This window comes from Salvelinus sp. IW2-2015, linkage group LG8, assembly GCF_002910315.2.
Source record: "Salvelinus sp. IW2-2015 linkage group LG8, ASM291031v2, whole genome shotgun sequence".
Classification (NCBI taxonomy): domain Eukaryota; kingdom Metazoa; phylum Chordata; class Actinopteri; order Salmoniformes; family Salmonidae; genus Salvelinus; species Salvelinus sp. IW2-2015.
Window position 1 is genome coordinate 38,828,336 of NC_036848.1, and position 20,615 is coordinate 38,848,950.

General features: G+C 40.7%; 2 protein-coding genes across 6 annotated transcripts in view; both read right to left on the reverse strand.

Moving 5' to 3' along the window:
• Window positions 1–12,534, reverse strand: part of wu:fj29h11 (uncharacterized) — a 58,319-nt gene extending 45,785 nt beyond the window's left edge. For 4 of the 5 annotated variants that reach the window (XM_023993286.2, XM_023993284.3, XM_023993285.2 and 1 more), the window contains exons 1-5: window positions 12,328–12,534; window positions 11,667–11,744; window positions 11,373–11,509; window positions 8,435–8,634; window positions 7,914–8,264 (exon numbers count right to left, since the gene is read on the reverse strand). In XM_023993286.2, coding sequence (XP_023849054.1) covers window positions 7,914–8,264; window positions 8,435–8,634; window positions 11,373–11,500 — 679 coding nt within the window. In that variant the 5' untranslated portion in view covers window positions 11,501–11,509; window positions 11,667–11,744; window positions 12,328–12,534. Of the gene's footprint in view, window positions 1–798; window positions 896–7,913; window positions 8,265–8,434; window positions 8,635–11,372; window positions 11,510–11,666; window positions 11,745–12,327 lie in introns of those variants that run through there. The other variant, XM_023993287.2, reaches the window with a different exon arrangement.
• Window positions 12,535–12,736: 202 nt separating this feature from the next.
• On the reverse strand, window positions 12,737–18,999 carry sult2st2 (sulfotransferase family 2, cytosolic sulfotransferase 2). The gene is given in 7 exon segments (XM_070444933.1): window positions 12,737–12,997; window positions 13,102–13,282; window positions 13,573–13,667; window positions 14,100–14,226; window positions 14,522–14,733; window positions 16,557–16,704; window positions 18,896–18,999. Coding segments are annotated over 6 exon segments (864 nt in total). The 5' UTR covers window positions 16,696–16,704; window positions 18,896–18,999; the 3' UTR covers window positions 12,737–12,887.
• Window positions 19,000–20,615: the final 1,616 nt, after the last annotated feature.

Here is a 20,615-nt window from a genome sequence, read left to right on the forward strand (position 1 = left end):
ACTAAATACTTTTTTGCCCCACTGTATATACAGGGCCTAAAATTAACACCCGCAACCTGCCAAACGTGGGTCGATTTGGCATTGGCGGGTAAGAATGTCTAATTCACCTGTCAGGTTGGCGTGTGGTAACACTCCGGGCTCTATAGTGTAAGCATTTAATTAAAATAGTTAAGTATGGGCACAAGTGCGAGTTGTGATCAATAACGAAATAAATGCCGGAGTATCTATTTTCAAAGTATTTCTGCCATTTTGTTTCATATTTTCAAATGCACAAAGAAATCTGAATCCTAACATTATAGCTATCCCACCTCGCACAGCAACACTGCCTGTCTAGGGGGGGATGTCAGCACTGCTAGTACTGAAAGATTTGTTTTTAGAAACAATGGGCACAGGCATAAAAGTTGGTCTAATTTACTCGAAAGTCTACTAAAGTGAGACTTTGTCCTCGTGTTTCTTGGCTATTAAAATTGTTTTGTTCAAAAGCTAGGTTGCTTTTCAATGTTTGAGTTTGCTCCCACTGTTAGCAAAAAGAGTGACATTCTCACAGGCATATGTGATTACTGAGTGGCCCGGTTACCAAGGTAACCTTAAWAGAGGCAGCTAAACATTTATGTCTCTGATATTTTTGTTACAATACTCAGATCACAGAATATTAAATTAAACCGTACAAGTTAGCATTGGATCACAAAACTACCTCTAACTCCCTTCATACTGGACACACAGACTCTGGGGAAGTATCCCTTTAACAACAGCTATCCTCATTGACAAGTCAAACCTATAAGGAAAATGTCACCTTACCAAATGGTTGTTTTGATTGTCGATAGGTAGATATAATACACTTCAGTCTGAACTTTGTTGTGCTTGATTCAAAATGGTTCCCTGCACCTTTCTCTCATCCTTTAAACCTCCCCCTCCCCATTTGACAATCCACCAATCATAGCAGCTCACAGGAGAAAGGAAACAGAAAGTAAAGCAGTGATCAGCTGAGAACAGAGTCATTAGTGTCTGACTCTCCTATTCCAGGAAGGAGAGACAGAAACTAGCCACCAGACTGTAGTGTAGCAACCCTCTGCTGGTGGTAAAATCATCTGGACTAGTTTCAAATGTTATTTTCAATACCTTGTTTTGCCTCTTTTTCGGTGTCTTTTTAAATTGTCAGGGACCATGTTGGCATACATAACTTGCGTGTTGCAACAGATTTGCTATCAAGCTGATTAATATTCAGTCCCTAGGCAGATGTTAAACTGTAGCAACAGGAGACAACACAGTAAAACACGTTGCTCCAGTATCTTATCTGTGTAGTAATAACATGAATGATGTATATTGGCTAGATGTTGGAATGGGATTAGAGATGATGGTGACTAAGCAATAAGAGGAAAACAGAACAGAAAAACAGGAGAGTGAGGGATGACGTGAGTGAAGAGAGAGAGTGGGAGGGAGGGATTGATCCAAGGTCTTGAGTTTCGGTTTCCTGGTCTGCTACAGCTGGCCGCATCTGAGCTGTTACCAGGGAAGTCATGTGACCGTGCTTGCAGAAACCAGAGGCTTYTTTTTATGTGTGTGTGTGTGCATGTGCTGCCATGTACACTTGTTTTTCAGGCCTCTTCCTATTCTATTCCATTTAACACAGAGAACCCTGACTATAGAATGGCCTTGTCCTATTTTAGACCCTATCCCCGTCCCCTAGGCCTAGCAGCTCCCACTATAAATGTGTAGGGTTCACAGTTAAAAAGATTCAACAGCACTGAGCAAATTGCAGGTCTGCTGAGAGCAAACTTGAACATTGTGAAAATTCTGTGCAACTTCCAGCATGTGTTTCTGTGCACACTGAGGCTGTACCCGCTTTAAGTTACAGTTTCAGACAGTGGTCAAGTAGGCTACTGTGGATGATGATAATGTAGACCTACCAGAGGGGCCTACCATCAGAAACAATGGAGAAAATGCATCCCATAACATGGAAATAGCTGTTCTATCATTCAGCCTCCAGTAGCAGCTGGTGCACCCAAAAAAAAGTGTAAAGGGAAGCCAGTTTGGATTTGGCGTCACTCCTATCAAATCCCATTAGGAGCATACGTCATTGACAGAAAAACTTAAATWGTTGCATCACGTTGTGTTGTTGTCCTCCGGCGGCTAGCTAGCCAGCTAGCTAAAGTTGGCACCTTCTTAAACCTGTTATGGCTGCAGCCCGGTGTCGGTACACTTATGACAACAGCCCGTCCAAGTACAGGGCGCGAAATTCAAAATATATTTTTTAGAAATATTTAACTTTCACACATTAACAAGTCCAATACAGCAAATGAAAGATACACATCTTGTGAATCCAGCCAACATGTCCGATTTTTAAAATGTTTTACAGCGAAAACACCACGTATATTTATGTTAGCTCACCACCAAATACAAAAAAGCACAGACATTTTTCACAGCACAGGTAGCTTGCACAAAACCAACCTAACTAACCAAGAACCAACCAAACTAACCAAGAAACAACTTCATCAGTCTTATAACAAGTTATACAATAAATCGATGTTTTGTTCGAAAAATGTGCATATTTGAGGTATAAATCATAGTTTTACATTGCAGCTACAATCGGAAATAGCACCGAAGCAGCTAGAACAATTACAGAGACCAAATTGAAATACCTAAATACTCATCATAAAACATTTATGAAAAATACATGGTGTACAGCAAATTAAAGACAAACATCTTGTGAATCCAGCCAATATTTCCGATTCTTTAAGTGTTTTACAGCGAAAACACAATATAGCATTATATTAGCTTACCACAATAGCCAAAAACACAACAGCATTGATTCAAGCCAACAGTAGCGATAACGAATAAACCAGCAAAATATATAAWTTTTTTCACTAACCTTCTCAAAATTCATCAGATGACAGTCCTATAACATCATATTACACAATACATATATTGTTTGTTCGAAAATGTGCATATTTAGCGGCACAAATCGTGGTTATACAATGTGAATACTAGGCAAAATGCAATAACAATGTCCGGAGAAATCTTGGAGGCACATAATCTAATCAAATAACTATTCATAAACGTTACTAAAAAATACATGTTGGACAGCAAATTAAAGATAGCTTAGTTCTTAATGCAATCGCCGTGTTAGAATTCTAAAAATAACTTCWGTACGACATCCAGCTTACGTTATTGCGAGAGAGCGCCCAAAATCAAAGCGAAAAACACAWCGACACATTTTCCACAGAAATAGGAAATAACATCATAAATGGGTCCTACTTTTGCTGATCTTCCATCAGAATGTTGTACAAGTGGTCCTTTGTCCAGAACAATCGTTGTTTGGATGTAGAATGTCATTTTTCCCTCTCGAATGAGCAAGCAAAACTTGCCAAGTGGCGCGAAGCTGTCCATCGTGAACAAACGCAAAGAACGGAACACGCCAAAACTCCCGAAAAAAATTCAATAATCTGATTAAACTATATTGAAAAAACATACTTTACGATGATAGTCACATTTATCAAATAAAATCAAAGCCGGAGATAGTAGCCGTCTATAACGACAGCTTMTCAGAAGGCAATCCCCGGTTCCTTCTCGCGCCTTCCTGAAAACAGGAAATTGGTGTCACGTCATGCCAAGAGCTCTTATTCGACCTCAGATCAAGCTATACACTCCATTTCTTCTCTCACTGCCTATTGACATCTAGTGGAAGGCGTATGAAGTGCATGTATACTAATAGATTTCAAGCAAAAGATTAGGTAGGCCCTGGAACAGAGCCTCGATTTGAGATTTTTCACTTTCTGACAGGAAGTTTGCTGCAAAATGAGTTCTGTTTTACTCACAGATATAATTCAAACGGTTTTAGAAACTTGAGTGTTTTCTATCCAATAGTAATAATAATATGCATATTGTACGAGCAAGAATTGAGTACGAGGCCATTTGAAATGGGCACCTTTCATCCAAGTTACTCAATACTGCCCCTGCAGCCCAAAGAAGTTAAATTAGCCATGGATGGAGATAGGAATTTGAACTTGTGGTTTCACTTAATTCTCCGTACTGACCAATGATTATAACGGCAATTATATCTGCTGTATGGTTGGGATGTCTCCCTAAGGACTGGCCCCCTAACTCCCTGACCCTGTAACTTTGCAGTGAGATCACCAAGATGATAGGGGGGTATTAGCCAATTTTTTTTTTTTTTTAACTGTGTATTCTTATTCTCTTTGAAAACTGTTTTAGAAATCTGTATTAAGAATATTGGTAGTAAAAAAAAAAAGTTATAATTTGACAGAGTAAATCATTTGTCTGGATTTCCTGAATCAGAAATGCCCTAAACTGTTGTTCTGTTGTTCTGTTGTTCTCTCGAAGGTTATGGCAAAGGTGACCACAGATGGTGTCTAGATCCATGGAAGGGATAATTTGACCAACAGTGTGAACGTTAATCCCCCCTAATCGGCTGAAGCATGGCGACAACGGCGTTCAGTACGGTCCTGCACCCCTTCTACCGTGAGACCTGAGTCCGAGCCAGCAAATTATGCCGCAGGCCGGTCCCGACAACAGGCTCAAACACCACTAACCTCTTTTACCACCTACGCAAGAATCGTGTGAAACAGTACGGAGAAAGTCTACGGATGACGGATGACACCCAAAAAAGTACAGTCGAGTGCTCAAAGGTCAAATTATGAGCCGCTTGGGTGCGACCGCAGAGCGTGACCTCCTGTGACCTCCTGTGTTGACGATCGGCAGGAACTTAGCTATGTGGGAAGTGTAGGGAGGAACAGAGAATGGTGGCAATATCAGCTATCTTGATCTACACAGACAAGCTAAATTACTTTTTGCAAAACTGTTCCCTGTTTCTGTACATCTGCTAACAGTCACAAAGATAAAATGATGTACTTTCTATAAAAGGAATGAGACAACTCTGTTTGTTGGGCTTTCAACAATGCACTGTTGGGTGGATCGTTGATTTCTTCATTTTTGCAAATCTAATAATAAAGTTGTTGTTTGAAATAATCTGCAGTCTCTCTTCCTATAGCATTTCTACGACAGGGGACTGAAAATGTTGTTGTTCGATGCAAAAAAACACTTTACAAAATAAAATGCATTATTATTCCCATACTATTATTACAGAGAATCAGACAAATGATGCTACCCTCAGCCTACTGGCTACTTAGCTTATTCAAGCCTGCCCGAAAATACAACACTGCCCCATTAAGACAAAAAATATTGCTTTTTACCGACTCGCTTTTCAAAGATAGAAATGTAAACATTTTGTGCTCTTGTAAGAAGCAATCCCTCACCCATTGCTGATTACAAAGTATCTATAACTGGGCTAATAACTCACTATGTAGCAAAGGATAAGAACAAATGTGCACACATGGCTACATGCAGCTCTCGCTTTGATCTCAACACAAACACATCTACTCACGACCGCTCATGCTGAAAACACAGTCCAGTTGAAAGTGAATGGCACAGATCCATTATGGCAATGGTCTATTTGCATATATGACTAATGCAGCTCTGATTGGATATGGCGCACCCGTCTGTGTAGAGTACGGGCCTGAGTCGTGCCGGTCAATGCAACAGGATCCTACTCCGATGCATTCTGCCTACAATAAAATCTCTTGCACAGTTAGTATGCAAAACGAAGTCTTACATAGTTTGTTTTGTTTCAGTATCTTGCATTGAAAGTGGCTAATATTGCGTTGATTCGATCACAATTCCTACAGTAGAGGGAAACGTTGATAGTGTTAACTAAGGGGGAAAACTCTAGAATTTTGAGTCAAGTTCAACCTCATACTTCTCTGCGCAGGCTGATATTTTTTCTGTGAGGCAGTCCAGGGGGAGCAGGGTGCACAGCTTAGAGGGAACATTGCTGAAGAGCATTATGGCCATCTATGGGCGATTCACGATATATATATATATATATATATATATATATATATATATATATATATATGTTTTAAATGTTCTCTAAATAAGCTTTGATGTACAATTAAATGTCAAATACACTGCATTTCAAACAGTCATCAATAATCTAATGAATTCAGGGCTTGTGAAATTATACTTAGGCTAAATACAGTATAAGCCCAAAATAGTTTAACCTGCTTTTTTGCCATAATCACTGATCTGGCTTTCAAGTTTGCCTATGGAATGCCCTTTTTGTTACACATTTAACCAGAACCATGCATAATGCACATTCACTAATAATGACTAACTTACTGTAGAAGGCATTATAGAAAATTAAACACAAGTCTCATAAATCTCTCAAGCACAAGCCCACATGCTAGTGAGTAGCCAGCTTATCTTTAGGCTATATTTCAAGTCTAGCCAACTTTGATCTCTTTGTTAGCTAACAAGGTAGATCAGTTGAATTGTTATGCACACACCCTTCTTGTTAACTCAAAATGACACAACGACAAGGTTCCAGTTTAACAACGCTTACTCAACCGCATTAGCGCAATACACGGTTGCCATTCCACCCAGGCCAGGTTCATCAACAACGAGACTCCTACGCAGGAGCACTAATAACAGAGCGATAGCACCGTAATAACAAATATAGGGATATTTAAAACATGAACTTAACACTTCTGTCCATCTCCAACTGTTTGTACAGCATGCTAGCCTGTCTACTTTGTTCAGATGTTGAAATCAGGTTGCCTACCTTATTTCTAGGAATGAGAGAGAACAAAGTTGCAAATTCCTTAAATAATTGTGTTTTATGCTTATTGCACATTTACAAAACAGACTACACAGAAGGAATAACAGTATTTGGCTAAAATGCTGCTACTGGGACCTAGTACCGCAATGACACATTTTCTAGAATCAATGTTCATTGATACTCCCTTTTTAGTAGTGTCTGCTCTGTGCGCAATGAGAAGCTGACACATTTTTATTTTAACTATTTTCTACATGGTAGAATAATAGTGAAGACATCAAAACTATTAAATAACACATATGGAATCACGTAGTAACCAAAAATGTGTTAAACAAATCAAAATATATTTTATATTCTTTAAAGTAGTTGAGATGTGTCTGTTACTTGAACTCTGTGAAGCATTTATTTGGGCTGCAATTTCTGAGGCTGGTAACTAATGAACTTATCCTCTGCAGCAGAGGTAACTCAGGGGTCTTCCTTTGCTGTGGCGGTCCTCATGAGAGCCAGTTCCATCATAGTGCTTGATGGTTTTTACGACTGCACTTGAAAAAACTTTCAGAGTTCTTGGCATTTTCCAGATTGACTGACCTTCATGTCTTAAAGTAATGATGGACTGTCGTTTCTCTTTGCTTATTTGAGCTGTTTTTGKCATAATATGGACTTGGTCTCTTACTAAATAGGGCTATCTTCTGTATACCACCCCTACCCTGTCACAACACAACTGAATGGCTCAAATGCATTAAGAATGAATGAAATTCCACAAATGAACTTTTAACAAGGCACACCTGTTAATTGAAATGCATTCCAGGTGACTACCTCATTAAGCTGGTTGAGAGAATGCCAAGAGTGTGCAAAGCTGTCATCAAGGCAAAGGCTGGCTACTTAGAAGAATCTGAAATATTAAATAAATATATTTATTTTAACACATTTTTGGTTACTACATGATTCCATATGTGTTATTTCATAGTTTGATGTCTTCACTATTATTCTACAATGTAGAAAATAGTAAAAATAAAGAAAAACCCTGAAATGAGTAGGTGTGTCCAAACTTTTGACTGGTACTGTATGCATTTGTAAATGGAAATGTGCACACAGGACAGAAGGAGCGAAGAAGACGAGACCAAAACAACAACATGAGAAAAAGCAGAAATAAACGTTCATAATTGTAAAAAAAGAAATTAAGGACTTTTGCGAAACAGGCATTTGGAATATTGAGCTCAAACATTCATTCGCCCAGCCCTATAGTCAATTCAACACGAAATATAACAACAGAAAGCCTCACCTGTCTTCCTGAGCAGAGCTCCTGACGGGCTTTTATTTACATCCCTCTCTTCTTTTTCCTCTCTCCTCCTCCTCCTCTCCCGTACAGGCTCCTGCTGTGGCTGTGAGTATTCCATCTGGTCGCCAGGACTGCTCAGCCTAACCAAGTTCATCTTGTCCTGTCTCTCCACACACACCTGGTCCCCCAGGGCAGTAAACAGCTCTTGGAGGCCTGCCAGCCCATATTCTCCGAGGGTCAGCTGCCTGCCGTACATCTGCTTGTAGCAGGCACAAAGCTTTGGCACCTCCACACCACCAGGGATGGCGCTGAGCATGAGCAGCACCTCTCTTCTGAGCCTGTTCAGGCACACAGCTGGAGAGGAAGACAAATCAACACGTTAGGCAAAATCAAAGGTCTCCTTGTTTTGAAAATACAACGTCTGCCTACAGATCTGAGGGTTGGATTGGTGTAAGTAAGACGGCGGAATCCATGTTTTCACTTATCCACTCATATACAGATCAGTGGGTTCCTCAACTTCTTACCTTTGCTGATATCCTGTGCTGAGCATCCWGGTGCAGTGGGACGTTTTATAGCTGCTGCTGACGATGATGCTAATGGTGAGGAAGATGATGAGGTGGTTGTCTGTAGACGAGACATGATAGGCCATACAGTCAGTCCTCCAGTAGAGGAGAAGCGGAGCTGGTCAGGCATGGTCTTCAGCAGTGTCTCTAGTGCCAACAACCTAGAATGAAATAAGATAGGATTAGGAAGTTTGTACTTCACCGATACCTACTGTATGAGAAAACATTTACCATAGTAACAATGTAGAGTAGGGAAAAGATAAGATAATGATTTAAKATTTTGGTTGCAGCTCTATATACAAAAAAGCAATCAAAACATAGACAAGGACATATACGAAGAGAAAACAAATACAGGTAGAAAAAAATAGTTKATGAGCCATCAATAATCATCTGTACACTATACATCAGTACACTGTCATCTGCAATGTCAACTGCTAGGATAGCTGGGCACTAGGCCCAGTGTGGCTCAGTTGGTAGAGCATGGCGCTTGCAACGCCAGGGTTGTGGGTTCATTCCCCACGGGGGGACCAGGATGAATATGTATGAACTTTCAAATTTGTAAGTCGCTCTGGATAAGAGCGTCTGCTAAATGACTTAAATGTAAATGTAGGCCAGCGTTTCCCAAACTCGGGCCTCTGGAGCCCAAGGGGTGCACATTGTGTTTTCTGCCCTAACACTACACAGCTGATTCAAATGATCAAAGCTTGATGATTAGTTGATTATTTTAATCAGTTGTGTAGTGCTAGGGCAAAAAACAAAATGTGCATCCCTTTGGGATGGCGTGTTTGGGAAACCCTGTACTAGGTTCCCCAACTTGCGGCCTGCAGGTCAAATTTGGCCCGCGGGTGATTTTTCTGAGGGGGAGGACGTAAAAGTCAGTAAAAACACTAGCAAATCAGCTCCAAGTTATTTTAATTTTGGAAATATGTTAAAGTATTCGCAAACATAATAGAGATATACAGTTGAAGTTAGAAGTTTACATACACCTTAGCCAAATACATTTAAACTCAGTTTTTCACAATTCCTGACATTTAATACAAGTACAAATTCCCTGTCTTAGGCCAGTTAGGATCACCACATTATTTTAAGAATTTGAAATGTCAGAATAATAGTAGAGAGAATGATTTATTTCAGCTTTTATTTCTTTCAACACATTCCCAGTGGGTCAGAAGATTACACACACTCAATTAGTATTTGGTAGCATTGCCTTTAAATTGTTTAACTTGGGTCAAACGTTTCGGGTAGCCTTCCACAAGCTTCCCACAATAAGTTGGGTGAATTTTGGCCCATTCCTCCTGACAGAGCTGGTGTAACTYAGTCAGGTTTGTAGGCCTCCTTGCTCTCACACGCTTTTTCAGTTCTGCCCACACATTTTCTATAGGATTTGAGGGCAGGGCTTGGGATGGCCACTTCAATACCTTGACTTTGTTGTCCTTAAGCCATTTTGCCACAACTTTGYAAGTATGCTTGGGGTCATTGTCCATTTGGAAGACCCATTTGCGACCAAGCTTTAACTTCCTGACTGATGTCATGAAACGTTGCTTCAATATATCCACATAATTTTCCATCCTCATGATGCCATCTGTTTTGTGAAGTGCACCAGTCCCTCCTGCAGCAAAGCACCCCCACAACATGATGCTGCCACCCCCGTGCTTCATGGTTGGGATGGTGTTCTTCGGCTTGCAAGCCTCCCTCTTTTTCCTCCAAACATAACCATGTTCATTATGGCCAAGCAGTTCTATTTTTGGTTCATCAGACCAGAGGACATTTCTCCAAAAAGTACGATCTTTTTCCCCATGTGCAGTTGCAAACCGTAGTCTGGCTTTTTTAGGGCAGTTTTGGAGCAATGGCTTCTTCCTTGCTGAGCGGCCTTTCAGGTTATGTCGACATAGGACCCGTTTTACTGTGGATATAGATACTTTTGTACCTGTTTACTCCAGCATTTTCACATGGTCCTTTGCTGTTGTTCTGGGATTGATTTGCACTTTTTGCACCAAAGTATGTTCATCTCTAGGAGACAGATTGCGTCTCCTTCCTGAGCGGTATGACGGCTGAGTGGTTGCATGGTGTTTATATTTGCGTACTATTGTTTGTACAGATGAACGTGGTACCTTCAGGCGTTTGGAAATTGCTCCCAGGGATGAACCAGACTTGTGGAGGTCTACAATTGTATTTCTGAGGTCTTGGCTGATTTCTTTTGACTTTCCCATGATGTCAAGCAAAGAAGAACTGAGTTTGAAGGTAGGCCTTGAAATACATCCCCAGGTACACCTCAAATTAACTAAAATTATGTCAATTAGCCTATCAGAAGCTTCTAAAGCCATGGCATCATTTTCAGGAATTTTTCAAGCTGTTTAAAGGCAGTCAAGTTAGTGTATGTAAACTTCTGACCCACTGGAATTGTGATACAGTGAATAAGTTTAAAAATCTGTCTGTAAACAAATGTTGAAAAAATTACTTGTGTCATACAAAGTAGATWTCCTAACCGACTTGCCAAAACTATAGTTTGTTAACAACAAATTTGTGAAGTGGTTGAAAAACTAATTTTAATGACTCCAACCTAAGTGTATGTAAACTTCRGACTTCAACTGTATGTGATTGCATACAAACGTAAGCAAGGTTTGAAATGATTATGTTTTAGGAAAATATTATCTGTTGGGCTTCTTGCAGTCAACTTAGTCTACAAATTATTTGTAATTACGTTCTGGCCCCCTGACCATCCACTCAATAAAAAAATTGTCCTGCTGCTGAATCTAGTTGATGATCCCTGGTGTACAGGCTTTCATACCAGCTCAACTCGTAAGACTGATTTAACCCATGAGAAGTTGACTATTGGTGTGTACAGTACACCCCTCGGACCAGTTGCCCTTCACTGGTCTATATTAGAAGTTCTCCTTGCCTGTTTGAGCATCCCAGATCCAGAGGCTTGTTGTAGGCCTTCAGGTAAAGGTTGTGAATCTTGAATATGGAGAGACCCTCAGGATAGTCCATACACAGATGTACCAGCTCTCCCTTTGTTTCCTCCATGATATCAGTCTGCTTTCAAGAGGAAACGTTTAGTCTATTTGACTGGCATCAAGTAAACACATGTAGCTAGCTTCATGTAATACAAATAGGCACACTYTGGGGTTAGTGGTGTGATTTTCAAAGCAGTAGCTGTGCACTTTTGGGCTTCCTCTGTTTCATGCATTACCTGGGTCTGATGTTCCTGTGTGCTGTCAAGACCTGTCAGGTAAATAAGTTCTTGGAGCACAGGAACTCATCATTGGTCCTGGGGAATGGCACATGATGATATAAAACATATAACTAAAGATATTTTATCGCAACAATGGAATTTTGTTTAGCTAGCTTGATGTTGCTGCAGAACACGACAAAGCAAAACTTGATGTTGCTGCAAACATGTCAAAACGGGCTTGAAGTCTGATTAAAAAAAAGTAGGTAGCTAGCTACAAGTGCCCACGTGCCGGTGTGACGTTGATACCTGGCTCTAACTAGTACACTGTCTTTGYACAAGATTAGCTAGCTAGCCAGTTATCTACTCTCCCTTTATCAAGTGATTTAGCTACGTTCGCCTCCAAAGCCACATTATCTAGCTTATTAATTGTACATAGTGGCGTTTATCACTAACTACCTAGCTAGCTAACTAATGTTCGTTAGCTAACGTCCCGCACCCAGTGAGTACCAGGGGTGTATTCATTCCGCCAGTTGCCAAACGTTTCGCAATAAAGCGACAGTTTCCATTGGACAAATTCAGGTAGGTCCCTCCCCGTTTCGTTCCATTTGCTTCCGTTTAAGAAACGTTTTGCTACATAATTGGTGAAATGAATACACCCCTGCTAACGATAGCCACCTACCTGGCTGCCTAGTTAAGACACTTCTGGCGCATCTTGCATTTATAAACAAATAATTTTACACCGTAAATAATCTGCAATTATCCGTAGATGTTCCTGACAAAACTCAGAAAGGCGAGCTGCTGCACTTGGTTTTAAATTGCCTCTGGTTCCTTGGCTACAATGTTTACGTGGCTAGATTACATTATTTATCGATGGTAATACACGGGGACTGTATTGAAATGTTGTGTCGCCACCTATTGGGAAGGAGATATCAAATAAAATGTAATCTACTCTAGTATCAATGAACGTTTTGACCAATGATTTATCATTGGTTTTTGACTCTTGTATGACAATATATGAATATTACAACAGAATACCTGATTGATAACATAATATTGACAATATAGACAGACATTCAGTGACTGAGACATAGGCCTAATATGTTTAATGATACAACATGTCAAACCAACAGCAGTTCTATCATATGCATTTTATGTCTTGAATCATTTGTTTTTATAGCAACGGTTATATTTGGATTATGTGATTTATGATATTGAATGGAGGAAAAAAATATGGTCAGTTTAATCCCACACAAATTTGTATTTGATGTCCTTCATTTGTTTTTTGTAAATTGCATCAAAGTATTCTGCCTGGGCCACAGTGAATTGGTTTTTCCAATCTCCAGCGATTCCTGCAGAAACATAGTCACATTAACACTTAGGACTGTTACAGACGGCCTATCATTTCCAAATACTCTGTTCAAAGATATTGTAATTTATAAAGATATGTGGGTACCTTTCCTAAGGAACTCAGATTTATTATGGTCCATAAACTCATTGGGGACCAGGGAGTAGTTGGACATCTTGTTCTGTTTCATGTTCTTGAACACACAATGGTCTGCTATCTTCTCTATTACCTCAGAGTCCAGAGACTTCCCCATGAATTGGGAGATCTTTGACACAGAATCCCTCAGATCCTGGGGGGTTACATGATTTTATATCAATCACTTTGAAGTACTACAATTAAATATATCCATGTGTGTTCTTGACTGAATCTGACTAAGTTGTGTTGGGAGTAACCACAGTAGATGAAACATTTTTTAAACAAATTGTAGGGGTAAAAACATGGTGGTCTATACAATACATCCCTAACATCAAACACACTCATCTCGAACGCTGTATAAAGGAAGAGATGTTATCATATGCAATCATCACGTTCAAATGTAAGTCCTTTTGTTAGGGTATTGACTGAGCATACGATACTCACAAATATCATCTCTTCGTAGGAGATGTACATGGTGCGGTCCTGGTCCTTAGCATTCAACCAGCCTATCACGTGGTCAAACCACGYACCAAACATSYCTGGGGGGGGGGGGGGGACCACAAATGCATCATCAAAGCTATTACAAAAAAGGACAACTACAAATGCTCTATCAATACTTGATAGGCCAGAAGATAAGTGAATGAATTGTGAATAACAGAGGTAGCATCAATTATTCAAAGGAAGGAGACTAAACAGTACATCATCAATTGTTAATGATAATTCCAGGGTAATAAATATGCTGGACTTGAACATTGCTCTTTTGCTAAATTGCTCCTGTTCTTTCATATTGGATATTTGAGCCCATAGATTCTAGAGCCAAGTCTGCTTTATACAGTAGAGTAGGTCACCGGGACCCAAATAAATCTGCCAATCAAAAAAACYTAGATCACTTAGCCTTTTCTGATTCTAAAAGCATGAAACTGATATTATCAAAATGTCTAATAGTTGGAAAATAAGAAAGAATACTAAACCTTTTCCATTGATGAACTTCTGCAGGAATTGGTCCTGAGTGCCAGGTTTGACCAAGTAGGATGCCATGCCGTAGTAGTGATAGGAGGATGTGAACACATCTTTAGGGTTTCTCATCACATAGATGACCTGGAGATGAGGAATCTCTCTGATCAACCATTCATTACCCAAGGCCATTGTGTATTATTCTAATAGTGCACTGTGCGCAATCAGCCTTAGAATTGTAACATTCGATGTAGTGTAGTGACAGACTACATTCTCTTGACATGATGAGAAATGTGATCAACTGGGTATTAAACCCAGGTCATCAATGTGACCCATGATCGTGTTAGCCCATTGTGTTAAAGCCTAAAGCTAAAGCAGCATAGTTCACCAAACCAGCTCCACTACAGGAGCTGATCTACATGTATCTAGAGTGCACTACCTTAGGCTTGACAGTGAAGAAGGAGGCGGGCATCATGTTGTAGTGYTAGTGGGTAGCAAACAGCCGTGGTGATGCCCTCTGCTCCAGATTGAGGACACAGGCCCTAAGCTCTTCTAGCCAAGGAACCCTGTCCCAGTTTGGGACAGTCAGCACCGGGGTCAGGTCCCCTCCACTCTGTACCAGGGGAACAATCTCCTGCATCCATGTTGTACCTGGGGGGAGAGGGAGACGGACAAAGACAGCGGTAAAGACAGGTGGAGTGGAAAAGTTTGAGCTTCATTTACATACCCAAAATAAAGCTCTGGCAGGGAATGAACCCCATGAACCAGCAAGTCTGTACTCCCAAATGAAGGCATGCTAACTGCAGTCCTGGAAATGGTCATACAGTGCAATCGGAAAGTATTCAGACCTCTTGACTTTTCCCACATTTTGTTACTAATTTATAAAATATGACATTTACATAAGTATTCAGGCCCTTTACTCAGTACTTTTTGACGCACCTTTGGCATCGATTACAGCCTCGAGTCTTCTTCGGTATGACGCTACAAGCTTGGCACAACTGTATTTGGGGAGTTTCTCCCATTCTTCTCTGGAGATCCTCTCAAGCTCTGTCAGGTTGGATGGGGAGCGTCGCTCAAGAGATGTTCGATCAGGTTCAAGTRCGGGCTCTGCCTGGGCCACTCAAGGACATTCAGAGACTTGTCCCGAAGCCACTCCTGCATTGTCTTGGGTGTGTACTTAGGGTTGTTGTCCTGTTGGAAGGTGAACCTTGGCCCCAGTTTGAGGTCCTGAGCGCTCTGGTGCAGGTTTTCATCAAGGATCTCTATACTTTGCTCGGTTCATATTTCCCTCGATCCTGACTAGTCTCCCAGTCCCTGCCGCTGAAAAACATCCCCACAGCGTGATACTGGCACTACCACCATGCTTCACCGTAGGGATGGTGCCAGATTTCTTCCAGACGTGACAGTTGGCATTCAGGCCAAAGAGTTCAATCTTGATTTCATCAGACCAAAGAATCGTGTTTCTCATGGTCTGAGTGTCTTTAGGTGCATTTTGGCAAACTCCAAGTGGGCTGTCATGTGTCTTTTACTGAGGAGTGGCTTCCGTCTGGCTACTCTACCATAAAGGCCTGATTGGTAGAGTGCTGCAGAAATGGTTGTCCTTCTGGAAGGTMRTCCCATTTCCACAGAGGAACTCTGGAGCTCTGTCAGAGTGACCATCGGGTTCTTGGTCTACTCCCTGACCAAGGCCCTTCTCCCCCGGTTGCTCAGTTTGGCCGGGCGGTCAGCTCTAGGAAGAGTCTTCGTGGTTCCAAACTTCTTCCATTTAAGAATGATGGAGGCCACTGTGTTCTTGGGGACCTTCAATGCTGCAGACATTAATTGGTACACTTCCCCAGATCTGTGCCTTGACACAATCCTTTCTCAGAGCTCTAGGGACAATTCCTTAGTTTTTGCTCTGACATACACTGTCAACTGTGGGTGCTTTTCCAAATCATGTCCAATCAATTGACTCCAATCAAGTTGTAGAAACATCTCAAGGATGATCAATGGAAACAGGATGCACCTGAGCTCAATTTCGAGTCTCATAGCAAAGGGTCTGAATACTTATGTAAATTAGGTATATGTTTTTTATTTTTAATACATTTGAAAAAAATCTAAAAACGTGTTTTCACTTTGTCATTATGGGGTATTGTGTGTAGATTGATGAGGAAAAATATTAATTCTATCAATTTTAGAATAAGGCCGTAACGTAAAAATATGCAAAAAGTAAAGGGGTCTGGATACTTTCCGAATGCAATGTATATACCGAGGCTAGGATTGCTACAGTATCATAGCTTTAGCCCACAAGTACAGACAGACCTCTTTGTGATTTGCAGTCACTCAGGCATGTGCCTTATAAAGGCAACAGTAGGCTTGACAACTATTTAGTGTTCACTATCACAGTGTGTGTTGCAGCAGTTCATGTATTATCAACTCAGTCTGTGCAATTGTCGACCAATAGTCTATAGTTGTTTATTAATAAAGCTACTTACCTGACTTAGGATATGTGACAATGAGAATGTCGTCGTGACGAAAAGTAAACTCCTCATAGTATTTCAGGCTCCCCTGAGGGTGTAGGTGTGTGGGGAGGTAGACCCCCTTGTATTCTGTGTACAGCTCTGCTTCTGTCATGATTCCAAACTGCTCAGTGTGAGAGAGAACAACTGGTAAAACTGTCAGAGACAGTCTGTCCTAGCGATTGACCTTTAGTACTTCATTAACTTCGCTACGTGCTGTCGTTCACCCTCTTTCTCCCCCTCTCTGTCTGTGTTATTTTATTGTACAAATAAACAGAGTGCTGGACTAGTTGCCAGAATATATTAACGTCATGAAAGGACTTGCAGTTTGGAATGTGATATGGTGATATGCTGTTTAGGCGGATTCTGCAAGTAAGCATTTCATTGGACGGTGCATACTATGGGTTTCTCATTAAGCATTAAGTATGGGGTCAATTTCACGCCATATGTATTGTATATGTAAAATATATATATATATACAGTGAGGGAAAAAAGTATTTGATCCCCTGCTGATTTTGTACGTTTGCCCACTAACAAAGAAATGATCAGTCTATAATTTTAATGGTAGGTGTATTTGAACAGTGAGAGACAGAATAACAACCAAAAAATCCAGAAAAACGCATGTCAAAAATTTTATAAATTGTTTTGCTTTTTAATGAGGGAAATAAGTATTTGACCCCTCTGCAAAACATCACTTAGTACTTGGTGGCAAAACCCTTGTTGGTAATCACAGAGGTCAGACGTTTCTTGTAGTTGGCCACCAGGTTTGTACACATCTCAGGAGGGATTTTGTCCCACTCCTCTTTGCAGATCTTCTTCAAGTCATTAAGATTTCYAGGCTGACGTTTGGCAACTCGAACCAACTCGGACTGGCTAGGCCACTCCAGGACCTTAATGTGCTTCTTCTTGAGCCACTCCTTTGTTGCCTTGTCCGTGTGTTTTGGGTCATTGTCATGCTGGAATACCCATCCACGACCCATTTTCAATGCCCTGGCTGATGGAAGAAGGTTCTCACCCAAGATTTGACGGTACATGGCCCTGTTCTTCGTCCCTTTGATGGGGTGAAGTTGTCCTGTCCCCTTAGCAGAAAAACACCCCCAAAGCATAATGTTTCCACCTCCATGTTTGACGGTGGGGATGGTGTTCTTGGGGTCATAGGCAGCATTCCTCCTCCTCCACACACGGCGAGTTGAGTTGATGCCAAAGAGCTCCATTTTGGTCTCATCTGACKACAACACTTTCACCCAGTTATCCTCTGAATCATTCAGATGTTCATTGGCAAACTTCAGACGGGCATGTATATGTGCTTTCTTGAGCAGGGGGACSTTGCGGGCGCTGCAGGATTTCAGTCCTTCATGGCATAGTGTGTTACCAATTGTTTTCTTGGTGACTATGGTCCCAGCTGCCTTGAGATCATTGACAAGATCCTCCCGGGTAGTTCTGGGCTGATTCCTCACCGTTCTCATGATCATTGCAACTCCACGAGGTGAGATCTTGCATGGAGCCCCAAGCCGAGGGAGATTGACAGTTCTTTTGTGTTTCTTCCATTTGCGAATAATCGCACCAACTGTTGTCACCTTCTCACCAAGCTGCTTGGCGATGGTCTTGTAGCCCATTCCAGCCTTGTGTAGGTCTACAATCTTGTCCCTGACATCCTTGGAGAGCTCTTTGGTCTTGGCCATGGTGGAGAGTTTGGAATCTGATTGATTGATTGCTTCTGTGGACAGGTGTCTTTTATACAGGTAACAAGCTGAGATTAGGGGCTCGTTACCTGTATAAAAAACACCTGGGAGCCAGAAATCTTTCTGATTGAGAGGGGGTCAAATACTTATTTCCCTCATTAAAATGCAAATCAATTTATAACATTTTTGACATGTGTTTTTCTGGATTTTTTTGTTGTTATTCTGTCTCTCACTGTTCAAATAAACCTACCATTAAAATTATAGACTGATCATTTCTTTGTCAGTGGGCAAACGTACAAAATCAGCAGGGGATCAAATACTTTTTACCCTCACTGTATATATATATATATATATATATATATATATATATATATGAAAAATAAAGTTGAATGTAAACATTCTATTTTCGAGGACGGTTGAAATAATGAATGTTGAAATCAAAAACCAAACAACTGAAAGCAAAATGCATAGAATTGTAAACAAAAATAAGACATCAAAATCAAAACCAAAAAACTTGTACGCAAATCATTTTAAAGCGAGAGCAAAACTATGACAAATTATTTAAAAAGATATTTGAAAACGAATGCAACCTATTGAATACATTTTGCCTACTCTCTTGCCTGAATTAATTACCTTTTGGTTACGCTACTCGTAAATTAGCTTTCGATGTCTGCTTCTTTGCTTTCAATGACCGTTTTTCTTTCGATTGGGAATTTTGGTATTATTTTTTCGTGAAGGGCGGGGTTTAGAGGGAGGCGTAGACAATGAGTCTCCATTGGTCCACTCGTTTTGGAGTGACGGTTTTTCTTAACCCAATCAATGAACATGATAGACAGGCTTTTTCTATTGGCTACATAGCCAGATGGTCTGACGTCACCACCACGCCAAATCTTTCCCACTGTGTTATAAACATGGCGAACCAGTTAACAAAACCTGCACTAAACTTTGGGTAACTAGTTCGATTTTGCGTCATTAAATGTATTAGATACACACGCTACTAATATCCGTACATTACCCGTGACTAACAACTGTGAATTACGTTAGCGTAGTTGGCTGGTTTTGGTGTCGGATTAACTAGCCAAATCGACATGGAATTAATGGAAAGACCTCATWGCATGCATGTAACGTTACAGCAGGCCACTGTCAGCAATATATATGTGGATGTGTGAGAAACCCTAAATCGCTTTTCTCATAACAATACCTGAAGCCTAGACTCAATCTTGCCTAAAATGTATTTTAAAGATACGCTTAATATATTGACCTGTTAAGTTACAATTTTGAAGTACGTTACTTAACTAGTTTAGTCGGCTGTCTTAAAGTTGTCTGACTAACTAGACAAATGGAATGAATCGCAAGACTGCATGCCTGTAACTAGTCGCTGCCAGCCTGTAGCTAGCCACTACCAGCCGTAGGGTTGTACATATGTTTGTATCAAACCAAATCACGTCGAAAATAGCCATTGATTAGAACCATCATTAATGGACCCAGTTATGCTAGCTAGGTAACGTTACATGTATCCACCATGACGAGACTCTTACGTCATGAGATTGAAATCACATTTCGCCCTTTATGGACAGCTACTTGGTTTACAGAAAGCATACTTTCAAACTAGTCATCTGATTTGTATCTGAATTACCCTTAGATAACAAAATGTTCTGGACTAGCTGGCTATTTAAGCTAGAGACATTCAAATGTGGTCAAGTCAGTTAATGCATTTCCCCATATATCCAGCTGATGTTCACTTTGTGTTCAGCAGAGAGTATTCAGAGGTGGTTTTGGCTGCACACAGCCTCATCTCTGTGCTGATCCAGACTATGAGTCAGGTTCAGAGTCCAGTGCCACTGCATCAATTGCATGGTCTGGGGCATCATCAGCTGACAGAGGTGCAAGGACAGGCCCAGAGACAGCTGCATTCCTCCAGTAACCAGGAGATGGCCATGTGCATATCAATGGTCCCAGAATACAGTAAATGWGTAATTTTGCTGTCTATACTGTAAAAGGCTGCGTCAATCGAATCTGGTATCAGGATAAAATGTGATTCAAAGTCACCGAATATACTTTAAGTATTTTTATTTAGCATACGTGATAAATGGTAAATACAATTTTTGTATATACGGGTTCACTGTATCACCACGCAGGGTAAAGCAGAGAACTGACTGAAATAGTACAGACATCTTTTATACTGTGACAGATGTAGTTCCAACTTTAGAGTTGGCCTGTSACAGTAGAGGCTTAGCGTGGTTTAAACRTGCTAGCCTATCGGTYGTGCCCAGGCTGGTCCCAGCCTCACAGCACACAGGATCCAGATATCCGGCTTTTCTGCAGTCATGCTATGTTTTGTGATTAACATGTC